This window comes from Ovis aries, chromosome X, assembly GCF_016772045.2.
Source record: "Ovis aries strain OAR_USU_Benz2616 breed Rambouillet chromosome X, ARS-UI_Ramb_v3.0, whole genome shotgun sequence".
NCBI classification, from domain to species: Eukaryota; Metazoa; Chordata; class Mammalia; order Artiodactyla; family Bovidae; genus Ovis; species Ovis aries.
This window is the reverse complement of record NC_056080.1, coordinates 35,430,844-35,446,505: the sequence shown is the minus strand read 5'-3', so window position 1 is coordinate 35,446,505 and position 15,662 is coordinate 35,430,844. Positions and strand designations below refer to the sequence as shown.

Genomic DNA, 15,662 nt, shown 5'->3' with positions numbered 1-15,662 from the left:
GACTTACTCATTCCCTCTCTGGCCCTCCCTGTGAACTTACCCTGCACTTATTCTTTTTCCTATGGCCTCCATCAATTATCACACACTTACCCTTTATCACAGACTTACCCTTTAGTAGGATTACTGTTTACTGTCTCTTTTCCCCCTGCCAGATGCTAAGCTCCACAAGGCAGGGATCATGCTGTGATTTCTGACATAACCCCTATTGCTTAAATGGTGCCTGGTAGGTATCTGGTACATAGTACACATTCAATAAATATTTAAATAAAGGAGTGAATGACTCAATCTTTACTCACAATGTCAGACTGCTAATTGCTAATACTGTTAAAGATATCTGGGTGACTGAATTTCACTTTTTTTTTAAATTAATTAATTATTTATTTATTTTTAAATTTTAAAATCTTTAATTCTTACATGCGTTCCCAAACATGAACCCCCTCCCACCTCCCTCCCCACAACATCTCTCTGGGTCATCCCCATGCACCAGCCCCAAGCATGCTGCACCCTACGTCAGACATGGACTGGCGATTCAATTCTGCATGTTAGAATTCCCATTCTCCCAAATCATCCCACCCTCTCCTCTCCCTCTGAGTCCAAAAGTCCGTTATACACATCTGTGTCTTTTTTCCTGTCTTGCATACAGGGTCGTCATTGCCATCTTCCTAAATTCCATATATATGTGTTAGTATACTGTATTGGTGTTTTTCTTTCTGGCTTACTTCACTCTGTATAATTGGCTCCAGTTTCATCCATCTCATCAGAACTGATTCAAATGAATTCTTTTTTATGGCTGAGTAATACTCCATTGTGTATATGTACCACAGCTTTCTTATCCATTCATCTGCTGATGGACATCTAGGTTGTTTCCATGTCCTGGCTATTATAAACAGTGCTGCGATGAACATTGGGGTACATGTGTCTCTTTCAATTCTGGTTTCCTCAGTGTGAATGCCCAGCAGTGGGATTGTTCACTTTGATTGTTCAAGACCACCCTTGACACTGGGTTGTGCAAACTGAACACCTGGACTTTTTTATTTTCCAGTTCCAAATTAAATGTTTATCACTTATCCAAAGTAGGTGTTATTATACACTTATGATTTCTAAAATTGTATCTCCCCCTTAGTTATTTTATATTGGTGAATTCATTTTAAAGAGACTTAGGGGCCACCTGCAGACATTTTACAAGTTCACTGACCTTACAACACAACAAACACCCCCCATTCAAGGCAGATTATTTCTCAGAATGCTTTCCACAACTCTTATCTACATAAGGAAATTTCTGTTTTTTAATTCAGGGGATATGTGCTGATTAATCTCCTAATTCTAGAGAGTATAGCTTATTTAAGACTTTTAGCTCAAAATGTACTTAACATAATTATAAACTAAATTCCTCAGTGTACAAAGGCAATACAGAAACTAAATTGTTAAGTTCAGAAAGAAAAAAAAAACAACAGAAAACATAATCTAAATACTCAAGAAGCCATTTTACTTACATAATTAATAGAATTATATATATTTCTTCATTCTCTCTCACAAACATATGCACATACCCCCCTACATTGTTACTTCATATGTCAAAAGTAAAAATAAGGAAAGTCAGGAAGTAAAAAACATTGAAGAGCACATGAGAAAGATATTAACCTAAAATAGACATTAATTCAAATAGCGGCAAGAAAAGGAACTGTATTTTACTACTGGGTTCCTTGACTGCCTCAAAAACCATTCTTTATAACATGTAAGCAACTAAAGTAACTAAAAATGGACACAAAAATCCAACATAAACTTCTAAATAACACATATATTTGTTCAATAATAAGCACATGCTTTTTTGTAGGAAAAGAAATTATTTCAATTTTTACAAGGAATGTGCTTTCATTTTGAAATTTTATTGATGTGAAATGTACAGTTTCAAAAGAACATACTTTAGCTGTTGTTTTGATACTGGGTTTCAATTTCACATACTGATTTGAAGTCTTTTGCAAACACTATTAATTTAAAGTATCTAAAATAGTTAATGAAATCTTATCAGTACCCATATATAATAAATTTATTTTTATGTAAATATCTTCTGTAGAGTTGTTTACTGATGGTAGTTGTAAAACAGGCCTCTTAAGTGAAACTATAAACTTTTACTTTACTCATGCTATAACTATGGAGACAATTTATGGACTTTTGCCTCATCAATAAATTAACACATCAATAGAAATAAATAAATGATATCCTAAATTTCATTAAGCAGACTTGAATTACTATCATTACTAACCATCAAACATGGAATATTCATTAACATATTCTATTCAATGGATATTTCTTTATCAATTCCCTAATTCAGGAGCATATAGACTTTTTAAGACCTGTAATTCAAAATGCACTTTTAATTATAAGCTAAATTTCTTGGTATTTAAGGGCAAAATAGAAACTAAAATGCTATTTACTTAAAAACATAATTATATATAGGTATTTATAAGACAGGTGTGTCCATGTGCCTGCATTTGTGTGTGTGTGTGTGTGTTTATGAGAGAGTGAGAGAATGATGCAAAGGAATAGAATAAGAGGAAAATACAAAGTTTCAAATTCTTATTCTTTGTAAAGTTTATATATGACAAACAACAGTGCTACTCTCAAAAAAGAATACCTACCATAAAAACTTCTATACGATTCTATACAGTCTAAGTGGTGTTAAAACAAGGTGACTGAGTGCATGATCATTGGTAACAGAAATCTGCTTCAAATTCCTGGCTCTTCCACCTCACATATGAGTGAACTTTAGCAAGTTATATCACTCTATAGGCAAAAAGAGATGAAGATCTAAAAACATCCACATCTCAGGGCTGTTGTGTGAATTCCATGACATCTAGACTATGACCTGGGATCTGACTTGTGTTAAATGACGGCTGCTGAAAGATGGGCTCAATAAAGGACAGAAATGGTAGGGACCTAACAGAGGCAAAAGATATTAAGAAGAGGTGGCAAGAATACACGAAACTGTACAAAAAAGATCTTCATGACCCAGATAATCACCGATGGTGTGATCACTCACCTAGAGCCAGACGTCCTGGAATGCAAAGTCAAGTGGGCCTTAGGAAGCATCACTATGAACAAAGCTAGAGGAGGTGATGGAATTCCAGTTGAGCTATTTCAAATCTTGAAAGATGATGCTGTGAAAGTGCTGCACTCAATATGCAAGCAAATTTGGAAAACTCAGTAGTGGCCACAGGACTGGAAAAGGTCAGTTTTCATTCCAATCCCAAAGAAAGGCAATGCCAAAGAATGCTTAAACTACCACACAATTGCACTCATGTCACACACTAGTAAAGTAATGCTCAAAATTCTGCAAGCCAGGCTTCAGCAATACAGGAACCATGAACTTCCAGATGTTCAAGCTGGTTTTAGAAAAGGCAGAGGATCCAGAGATCAAATTGCCAACATCTACTGGACCATCAAAAAAGCAAGAGAGTTCCAGGAAAAACATCTATTTCTGCTTCATTGACTATCACAATAAACTGTGGAAAATTCTGAGAGAGATGGGAATACCAGACCACCTGATCTGCCTCTTGAGAAATATTTATGCAGGTCAGGAAGCAACAGTTAGAACTGTACATGGAACAACAGACTGGTTCCAAATAGGAAAAGGAGTACATCAAGGCTGTATATTGTCACCCTGCTTATTGAACTTCTATGCAGAGTACATCATGAGAAATGGTGGGCTGGAAGAAGCACAAGCTGGAATCAAGATTGCCGGGAGAAATATCAATAAACTCAGATATGAAGATGACACCACCCTTACTGCAGAAACTGAAGAAGAACTAAGCCTCCAGATGAAAGTGAAAGAGGAGAGTGAAAAAGTTGGCTTAAAGCTCAACATTCAGAAAACTAAGATCATGGCATCTGGTCCCATCACTTTATGGCAAATAGATGGGGAAACAGTGGAAACAGTGTCAGACTTTATTTTTCTGGGCTCCAAAATCACTGCAGATGGTGACTGCAGCCATGAAATTATAAGACGCTTACTTCTTGGAAGGAAAATTATGACCAGCCTAGACAGCATATTAATAATCAGAGACATTACTTTGCCAAGAAAGGTCTATCTAGTCAAAGCTATGGTTTTTCCAGTGGTCATATATGGATGTGAGAGTTGGACTATAAAGAAAGCTGAGCACCGAAGAATTGATGCTTTTGAACTGTGGGGTTGGAGAAGACTCTTGAGAGTCCCCTGGACTGCAAAGAGATCCACAGTCCATCCTAAAGGAAATCAGTCCTGAATATTCATTGGAAGAATTGATATTAAAGCTGAAACTCCAATACTTTGGCCACCTGATGTGAAGAGCTGACTCATTGGAAAAGACCCTAATGCTGGGAAAGATTGAAGGCAGGAGGAGAAGGGCACAACAGAGGATAAGAAGGTTGGATGCCACCACCGGCTCAATGGACATGAGTTTGGGTAAACTCTGAGAGTTGGTGATGGACAGGGAGGCCTGGCTTGCTGCAGTCCATGAGATCGCAAAGAATTGGACACTACTGAGTGACTGAACTGAACTGAACTGAATGATGAAAAGCAATAAAAGAATTTTAAAAAATCAAATTTATTCCAAACAGTCTGAAGTGAAAGGGAGGCTCTTGAGGAAGTTCTTAATGGAAGACATAATTTATCTGAATAGAATCAAAAATACATAGTGAGAGAAAGGCAAAGACAGCTTTAAAGAGTTAATAAAAGAATGAAGAGCTGATCATATGGACTATGGGAAACCAGATAAGGAGTTAACAAGTCATTAATAAAAGGATTTGCCAGTATAAGGTTCCTGGGAATGTTTCTTTGTATATGGAAAACGCTTTTATAGCCCATTTATGATTTCCGAAGTTTCTAAATTAGTTTCAAAAGCTCTACCTTATCTCAAACCCGCTGAAGGTTGAAATGGGGTTTAAGGTGAGGCAAGAAGGGTGGGGAAATCTAGTGGAGAGTAAATGAGTCTCAAGGCTGAAAGGAAACATACAACACCAAAAAGACAAGAAAATCATCATCTTCAAATATATGACTCTCCTTTTTCTAGCGGCTGTTTTCAGGTCTCCTAACATCTTGTTTGTGGACTAGAAATCAACACACTGTAACAGCAAAACCTATTCATACATCTCTTAGAGGCAACTGTACCACTGTCCAAGAAGCTATCTAGTTCACACAGCATTTACTGAAACTCTTTCCTTCCTCACCCTGTGAATGTGGTCTGAGCCTTCAATATCTTTAAGGCATTCATGGAGAAGTTATTCATGATTTTTATTAGTGAGTTCAAAGGTACACCTTACTTAACACTTTTTGCAAAGTGCAAATTTGTGGACTAGAGCAAAGTAAAGTTAAACTTCTATGAACAAGGTCAGTAATGTACGAAAAGACAGAAGTATCCCAGGATGGAGGCATACAGTTCAGTTCTTGATAGAAGTCTAAAGCAATGCCATTAAAAGAAGCTGTTGTTGTTGTTTTTTAAATGTCAAGAAAAGATGGACTGCTAGCATCAAAAGAGAAAAATAGTCTGAGAGGTATATTTTAGGTAATTTTATCCATCAACATATGTGAGAAAGGGACATAGAAGCTGGAGCTCAGAACTCCATGAGCCTGGTTCTGGATCTGGCCACGCTTTTCCTTAGATGCAATATTTCAGTACATCTGTATCTCACCCTTCTAATTCTTAATGCATGAATCAATCCTTTGACTATGAATATACTATATAATGATGTCACTAAAAGTTATCACATGGAGTACATACTCATTTTTAGTATACAATTCACTCTACATCATGAACTTTTTTTTTTTTAACACATGTCATTCAAGGTATAATGTAAAAGTGAAATTTCTGGTCCTACATCTTAAGAAATCTAGAAACATGGCTTAACCAAGGTGTATTTTAATTTCCTTGAACCTGTCAAAGGAACATGTAACAAAATCATATTGTCTGGAAACTTGTTATGCTGATGTTTCTCATTTTCATTAAATACTAACCTAGCATTTCCTTTGTGCCAGTTCCTGTACAATAACACAATAATAATTAACTCAACGAGTTTCTCATTATTAGAGAACAGACAGATTCTGCTATGACCCCCATTTTACAGATGAGAGAACCGAGAGGCTGAGAAGATTACCTAACTTCACCAAAGTTAACAGAGCCAGGACTCAAATCCAGGCAGCCGAACCCCAAAGTATATGCTGGCAGCCACTATCATGCTGTTTCTCATGAAAGAAACACTGCATTTGGAACTTAAAAAAAAAAGGTTATGTCCAAAGTCATTATTTTAGATGTCTTTCTTTTTTAACATTTTATAATAGTATAGAGTATAAACCTATTATTCTTCACTGTCAGATACAAAGGAATCTATGTTTAAATATCTTACCAGTTATCTTTGCTATCGCAGAAAAGAACATTGGTGAAAAATGACACAGGTTTAGATGACTTGAAGCTGAGACAGCAGGTGAGTGCAGCATTAATTCCAATGGAAGAGCCCACAATGACTCCGCCTTTTGGAAATTTCACAGAAAGTGGTTGAATCTCATTACCATTAAGAAGCTTTACTGGGGATAAGTGGACACTTAAAGTTGAATCCCTGTTTAAAATTAAAAAAAATAATTAGCTCAAAGTATGTGCAGGTAATTGGGTTTAAATGTGCTTTCCTCTGTTTTTTGAATCATTAGAAAAATTAAAACAAATATTTATAATAACATGCCCAATTCCTAAATATATTTTTATATCATCTCTCATTTTCTGGTCACAATATAAGTAAAATTGATAATATGCTAATCTGCATGAGATGATGAAAAATTCATTTTGTCCTCTCAGGATTAAAAAACAGGGTTTAAATGCCTGATCAAGTACAATGTGTTTTTAGTCACAGCCATGATAAAAAGTATTGTTTTAAATATGTCTTAACAAAAATTTACTAAAAATCATCCCTTTAAAAGCTAAAGCTTTATTGGATGTAGACTAAGTATTATTAACAAATACATATACACATACCTATTTTTAATCTGCATACAGTTAAGCACTGTACATATATGACATGAATATTTTTCAATCATTACTATTAAAATATTCTATTAATACTTAATGTTCACATATTTCATTATATACTATACACTATACATTTTATTTAGTATATACATTTCATTTAGTATATACTATACATTCATTTCATATAGCATATAGTACATATACTAATTATACTATACTAATATGTACTATACTATATATACTAATACACTACATAGTATACTATAGACTATATTTCATTATATACTATAATTTAGCAAGTTTAAAAGTGTTTGTGATTTTTAATACCATAGTATATAGTACCCACTTCTTTTTTTAAGGTTTATTTATATATTTTTAGCTATGCTTGGTCTTGGTTGCTGTGTGGGCTTTCTCTAGGTGTGAAGAGTGGAAGCCACTCTCTAGTTGAGGTGTATGAGCTTCTCATTGTGGTGGTTTCTCTTGTTGCAGAGCATGTGCTCTGGGTAAACAGGCTTCAACAACTGCAGTCTGTGGGTTCTAGTGCACTGGCTCAGTAGTTTGTGGCACATGGGCTTAACTGCTCTGCAGCATGTGGGATCTTCCAGCACCAGGGATCAAACCAGTATCCTGTATGTTGCAAGGTGAATTCTTTACCACTGGACCACCAGGGAAGCCCTATTCAGTTCAGTTCAGTTCAGTCACTCAGTCGTGTCCAACTCTTTGCAACCCCATGAACCGCAGCATGCCAGGCCTCCCTGCCCATCACCAACTCCCAGAGTCCACCCAAACCCATGTCCATTGAGTCGGTGATGCCATCCAAATATCTTATCCTCTGACATCTCCTCCTCCTGCCTTCATTCCTTCCTGGCATCAGGGTCTTTTCAAATGAGTCAACTCTTTGCATGAGGTGGCCGAAGCATTGGAGTTTCAGCTTCAGCATCAGTCCTTCCAATGAATATTCAGGACTGATTTCCCTTAGGATGGACTGGTTGGATCTCCTTGCAGTCCAAGGGACTCTCAAGAGTCTTTTCCAACACCACAGTTCAAAGGCATCAATTCTTTGGTGCTCAGCTTACGTTATAGTCCAACTCTCACATCCACACATGACCACTGGAAAAACCATAGCCTTGACTAGACAGACCTTTGTTGACAAAGTAATGTCTCTGCTTTTTAATATGCTGTCTAGGCTGGTCATAATTTTCCTTCCAAGGAGTAAGCGTCTTTTAATTTCATGGCTGTAATCATCATCTGTATATTGCAAAGTGAATTCTTAACCAATGGACCACCAGGGAAGCCCTGTTATTCACTTCTAATTTTAATTCGTACTTGATAACTTTTAGCTGTCAATAAATATTTCACTGTATTACTTTGCTATATTATATATGCAGGTTCCTATAGCAAATAAGACATGCTATCAAATGTGAATCCTATTTCCCTAGTATTTTAATTAGAATGATTATTCAGCTAATTAACTAGAAAAAGTAAAGCTCTCAACTTGAACTAGTTTGAACTGATATGGTTCACTGGATAAAACATGAAAAAGCAGTTTATAAATCAAGTTTGAGTCCAATTCTATTGCTAATTAAGTAAATGTCTTTGGATAAGTCATTAACAGCTATTAGTTTTATTGCATATATAATAAAAGGCTACAGTCGCTTTTACATGTTCATTTCATTATATCATGTTAAGATTCTGATTTTAACTTGAAGTACTTTTAAAATTGATACCATTATATATTAATTCAAAAGCTGAAAGAGTAAAGATTAATTCATATATGAGACAATGTTTGTTGACGAAAAAGTAATTTATAGCACAATATAATTCAAGTCATTTTTATTTCCTATCCAAGCAACAGAGTTTAATATCTACTTATAAGATTGGATCTTGAAAAAAATTGTGAATCCCAGAGTTGCCAAGTTAATGTTGAAGAACTACACTCTCTCACAAAATGGCATTTAGAGCAATTCCCTGAGGCACAAGTAAGCACTCATCATATCTTGTAAGCCAAATGTTAGAAGCCAATGGCCATTTTGTGCTTTTCAACTTTGATGATTTTCATTGATTTCTGTCACACTCGGAACTTGTTTTCTCTGGATCTCAGAATGATTAACTGCAAAAAAATGTATTGAACCAGAGAAGCTCTGAAGTGGGTCTAAGATTTGGTAGTTTACGAAAATAATGGTACACAAATCCCCACAATTTATATATTTTTAACATGCCAATTGACCACTGTTTACATCTATTTCTTTGTATCTATAGAGAGGCATATATTTTTAAATGTAAATTTGTTTCATTGTCCTTTTTTGTGATTTTATATATAGGATATCAATATATGCAGCCTTCTTTGACTTTCTTTTAATTAATCTCAGTATTTTGTTTTCTAAGATTCCTAATACAGTTGTCTTATTAAAATTCCTCCACATCACAGATATAGAGTATTTATTCATGTGCATATATATCACAAATTAATTATACCCTCACATGTCACTGGACATTTGTGTAGTTCCCAGATTTCACTATTCTGAATAATACAACTATGAATAATTTCAAACATACCTTGAGGTACACATGTGAAAGAGTTTTTAAGTATAGTTGATTTGCAATGTTATATTATTTTCAGATGTATAGCATACTGATTCAATACTTATGTTATTATAAAATATTATAGTCCCTGTGTTGTAAAATATATCTTTGTAGCTTGTTTATTTTATACATAGTGGTTTGTAGCTTTTAATCCACTTCCCTTATCTTGACCCTTCCCCATCACTATTTTTTCCTCTGTATCTATAAATCTGTTTCTCTTTTGTTATACTTGTTTTATTTTTTAGATTCTACATATAAGTGGAAAGATACAGTATCTGTCTTTGTCTGACTTACTTCACTAAGCATAATACCTTCCAGGCCCATCCATGTTTGCTGTGACTGGTGAAATTCAATTCTTTTTTATGGCCAAATAATATTCTATTGAATATGTAGAATATACACACATCTTCTTTATCCATTAGTCTATCGATGGGCACTCAGATTGCTCCCATACCTTGGCTATTATAAATAATGTTGCTATGAACACTGGGGTGCATGTATCTTTTCGAATTAGCATTTTTGTTTTCTTTGGATATATACCCAGATGTGGAATTACTGTGTCATATGATAACTCTATTTTTAATTTTTTGAGGACCCATCATGCTGTGTGCCACAGTGGCTGTAGCAATGCCCACTCCCACCAACAGTAAACTAGAGTTCCCTTTTCTCCATATCCTCGGCAACATTTATTATTTGTTGCCTTTTTGACAACAGCCATTCTTATAAGTATGAGGTGATACCTCATTTTGGTTTTGATTTGCATTTCCTTGATGCATTTTTCTTTTATATACTGTGAAGTGGAAATTTTGGGCTGTGAAATATGCAGATATTACACCTTACATAGTATTATCTATTGTGTTCTTACTCACTGATACTCTTACTGGTAGCCTGACTTCCTAACGACTGCCTACCTAGGACAAGCAAAATGATATCTTGCTGTAGTCACTAATTCTTACTTTCAAGTTTACAAAGAGGTCAATTACTGCATATTTTTTCATGTGTTTTATATTTTATCTGTGAAATATCTATTGAAACTTTTTGTCAACATTTCTGTTATTTGATATTTTTCTGGTTAATTCTTATCATTTATTTTACTGTTAGCATAATTTTAAGTCATGTTTAAGAAATCTTTCTCTACCCACAGACATTAAAATTGTTTTTTTACATTTTGCCTTTTAATAGATATGTAATAAATTTTCATGTATTAAGTAGACAGGAATCCAGTTTGAACTATTTCATACAGTTAATTATCTCAGCACCATTTATTGAATAGTACTCTTTTACTCCAAAGATCTATACTGCCTTTGTCATATATTCAGTATCTGTCCATGTGTGGGCTGTTTTCAAGTCTACTGGATTCCTTTGCTCATTTAATCTATCTCTGCATTACTGTGACATTGATTCACTCTTGGTATTTGGGGAGGCAAGCCTTTCTCACCTTCTTCTTCTTCAGGGGTGGTGTGGCTATTCTTGACCCTTGATTTTTCCACATAAGATTTAGAATTTTACTCGTCAATCTTGATGAAAATTTTTATTCGAATTTTTATTGCAGTTGCATGAAAAATCTAAGTTGATTTGTGGAAAACTGTGCTTTTTACAATCCTGAATATCACAATTCATGAATATGGTATAAATCTTCATTTATTTATGAGTTCTTCGATTTAAGATTTAAAATTTTCTCCATATAGTCACATACAATTCTTCCAATTACCTTCAACTGTTAATGTTTTTAAGGATAATAGTTTTACAGCTGCATGTTCTAAATGTTCTGTGCTGAAATACTATTGAACTTTAAATACTGGACTTACATTTGTTTATCTTGATAAATGATCTTCATAGCTTTAAATATCTACATATACATTCTTTTCATTTCCTATATGGAAAATCTCCTAATCAACAGATAATGCTGGTTCTGAAACTTATTTTCCTATCCTCACATATTTTATTTCTTTTAACTTCCGGCATGGACTAGGTTCTCTAGTAAAACATGTTCAAGAGACAATGATAATAGGCATCCTTGCCTCTTCTATTTTATTTAAAGGTAATTTATATTTCAGTATCCATAATAATATCTCCTCTAGGTTTATGACAGAAAACTTTGCCAGCTTAAATAATTTCTCTTTTATTACTGTTTAAGAGTTTTATACTAAATTATTCTTGAATTTTGTCAAATGCTTTTTTTTTCCTGCATCTATGGAAATGATCATAATAACTATTTTAATGTAATGTAAATCAATATTTTAACTTGGTGGTTCTTAACTAGGAATGGTTTTGCTCCCAAGGAGAAATGTAGCAATGTGTGGAGACTTTTTATTAGTACTTTTTTCTTTCACAACCGCTGGGTTCGGGGGGAGGCTGCTTAATATCCTACAAAGTATAGGAGAGACTTTAATAAAAAAAGGAATTATTATCCTCAAAATATCAAGAGTTCTGAAGTTTAGAAACCCCACTATATTTTAATCTTTTTGTCCTTACATTTGTCCATAAATACTTTTAAAAATAGGAAGTTGGAATTTTTTCTTATTCACTAAGAGCCTCTGTCTTTTAACTGGTTGATTTATTTACATTCCATTGCATCACTCAACTATTTTGAGTTTTTGCCATCATTTTTGTTTCAGTTTCCACTTCATTTAAAAAGTGTGCTTCTCTTGTAAAGTTAACTGAAGTTTTGTTTGTTTTTATGTTTAGGTTTAATGGATGCCCTTAAAATTTAACCTTACCTGCTTTATTTGAAAATTTCTAAAAGCTATATTTGGTTCATTTTCCAATCTATATTATACAATCCCATGTTAATTACTAATTTTTATAATGCCATCTTTTATTTTAACAAATTATTTATACTTTATATCTGATAAATCCAATATCTGAATTACTTAAGAGTCTAAATCTTAAGACTCTTTGTGCTGACTCTAAGTTATGGTGTCTTCCCTCCTGGTGAGTTTTGTAATGCTAGACACTGCCCTGTCTGGTTGTTAGCAATCTGTGAAAACTGAAATATAGGCCAAAATTGAGGATGGCTTCGTTTTGAGTAGAAATTCCTGTTCACTTCGTGAACAGGAGTATCAATATCATTTGGAAACTTATTAGAAATACAAATTACTATATCCCATTCCAGGCTTACTGAATCATAAATTCTAGATATAATATGTAATAACCTCTGCTTCTGAAAAATCCATCAGAAAATTCTGATATATATATTTATAAGTTTAAGAACCACTGATCTAGAGAAGATTTGCTTGTTTCTACTGAAAGATAGAAGGACTTACTGACATGGAATCATTTTAGCCTCTTCCAGTGTCCCTGGATTAATCCAGGAATCTGAGATTAAGTTTTCCTATCTTGAAATTGTCTTAAGATTTAAAAACAAGCCTACATTTGGTATGTTAATCCAGTTCACCACTCCCACTCTGGTTTCAGCTTATAAGTGTGTATTGTTTTGGTTTGCTCTCAGTCCTTTAGAAACCTCCCACACTTCTCAGTACTCCAACAGTTTTATACACACACACACACACACACACACACACACACATACACACACATGCTCTATCTGTTTTGTAATGTGAGGACTCATAATGTATCTAGTCCAATAGAGTACTGGGGCTTGAGCTGTTTATCAATTTTTAAAAAATGCAAACAGATGACATTGCTCTATAGCATGTGCACTATGATAGGTAGAATTCTGTGATGGCCACCAAGAGTCTTGTTCCTTGGTGTATAAACTGCATAATGCTCATTCCTTGGGTGGCAGAACCTATAAATATGATGAGACACTACTTTGATGATTAAATTATGCTATATGGCAACAGCAAAGGGACCTTCCATATGTAATGAAGATTCCTAGCTAATGGAATTTGAGTAAGCAAAAGGGAGACAATCATGGGTGAATCAAAGTTAATCAGGTGAGAGAGAAAAGTCAAAGAGATGGTATGTATACTTCTGGCTTTGAATGAGTTAAATACCACGTTGTAAGAAGGGAACCACATGTCTAGGACTTGAGGGTGGCCCATAAGAGCTGAGAGTTGCCCAAGTAGCCAGCCAAAAAATGACGTCTGAGTCCTACAACTACAAGGATTAATTCCGCCAACTTGGAGGAGGACTGAGCCACAGATGGTGTGCTGCTGTAGTCCAAGCCTGATTGCTGCCTACTGAGATCTTAAGCGGTGAACACTAAACCAACCTGGACTACTGACCACTGATGAAACTTGAGAACAAATTCATGTTTTAAAACGGACTTTTGGACTCTGAGGGAGAGGGAGAAGGTGGGATGATGTGGGAGAATGGCACTGAAAAATGTATACTATCATGTAAGAAATGAATCGCCAGTCTATGTTCGATGCAGGATACAGGATGCTTGGGGCTGGTGCACGGGGATGATCCAGAGAGATGATATGGGGTGGGAGGTGGGAGGGGGTTCAGGATTGGGAACTCATGTACACCCGTGGTGGATTCATGTCAATGTATGGCAAACCAATACAGTATTGTAAAGTAAAATAAAGTAAAAATAAAATTTTCAAAAATAAATAAATAAATAAAGAGAGTCACCATTTTAAAAAAATAAATAAATAAAAGGCACTAGATCTGTGGTAACTGATCATAAAGTAGAAGAAAAGCAATACACTGAAGTTTTAAGCTTGCTTTTTAAATCACAAAATTAGACATATCAAAAATTTTTATAAGAAAATTTAAAAACTGAGATAACTAAATGAGCTCTTGGGGGTATTTTTAATTTAAATGTACAGTAACTATTTTAAAAGTTCACTCCATCTATGGAAACAGTAAGACATTGCTCATGACTCATATAACACATACAGAAACAAAAAAGTACTTGAAGAAGATGTGGTGAATTCACATTAGGGGTTTACCTGAAATAGTTCTGAGGTAAAATGTTGACATCCATCACAGCTGGTACATCCAAAGGAACAGGAGTAAAAAATACGAAAGGAGGAACAAATAATAACTTGGGTGATTTTATCTCTCCAACCAGATGTAACATTCGATAGCAAACTGGATTATCGTTTAAATGAATAGGGATATCAGCTGTGTATTCTCTAGGCTGTTCTAATGAAAGAAAAACATTTTAAAAGTATTTTAGATTAGTGCACACACAGCAAAAAATTATATAATTTAAACCTTACTAAATATTAAGATGTACTATGAAGTTACGGTTTAGTGGAGCAGAATAGATTACCTGGAAACTGAAATTATCCTGCTAAGGAACTTAAGACATGTAATGAGGTGTCATGGAAATAAAACTCTTTTAAAGAGCACTCTGTGTAGAAATAGAGCATGTTCCCTTAAAACAGATTTTCATTATTATGGGAAAATACATATACCTTAGGGACACAGTACAACAGGTCTTCTATTTTTTAATTGCTTTCTGTGCCTTAACAGGAGCTACCCATCTCTTTAGTACAGGCAGTATAAAGATGAGGTCAGATAACTGCCATAAGGATCTTAGGGGACTACTGAGAAAAGGATATACTGAGAGGAAATGAACATGCTTTCTCTCAGATTTTTAGGTTTATGAAAGGCTGTTAGGGTTAACTGGTTAATCTCACTTCGTAGGAAAAGATAGAAAATTACCACATGGCAACTCACAGGAGGAAAGGCAGTTTGTGCTGGAGAAAAGGGCTCAGCACAGAGGCAGCAGGCTGGTCTCAGACAACAGGTGCCATCACTGCAAGGTGCCAATGTCTTTTAAGACTCAAATCTCCAAGCATAAATCTCAAAGGCAGAAAAATATGATCTTGTGAGTATGAACTCAATGTTGTATTTTAGAATTAAGAAACTTACTGAATTCTGAATTTTGAATGGCCTGCTTTGAGATTATTTCTGGGTTTCAGAAAATTTAAAGGTTTCTGAGGTAATGGAGAATGAGGCTCCTAAGACCACTGTGGCTTCAATAATGTATGTTTTTAAGCCCAGGTATACCTTCTCTCTCATCTAAGAGGTAATTTATTTAAAACTGTTATAGGCATGCTTAATTTTTTAAGAGTTAGGATTGTATTTTATGGAGGGAACCAACAGGTTTGACTGCATGGGCTCAGTCTCACACTGAAAAAAAAGTCAAATGGAAATTTTTCTTAT

General features: G+C 34.7%; 1 protein-coding gene across 1 annotated transcript in view; it reads right to left on the bottom strand.

Moving 5' to 3' along the window:
• The window catches only part of CFAP47 (cilia and flagella associated protein 47), a 507,991-nt gene that overhangs the window by 371,677 nt on the left and 120,652 nt on the right, over positions 1 to 15,662 (bottom strand). Inside the window, exons 25-26 of the mRNA XM_042241764.2 lie at positions 14,438 to 14,633; positions 6,379 to 6,588 (exon numbers count right to left, since the gene is read on the bottom strand). Of these exons, the coding sequence (XP_042097698.1) occupies positions 6,379 to 6,588; positions 14,438 to 14,633 (406 nt within the window). The remainder of the gene's footprint in view (positions 1 to 6,378; positions 6,589 to 14,437; positions 14,634 to 15,662) is intronic.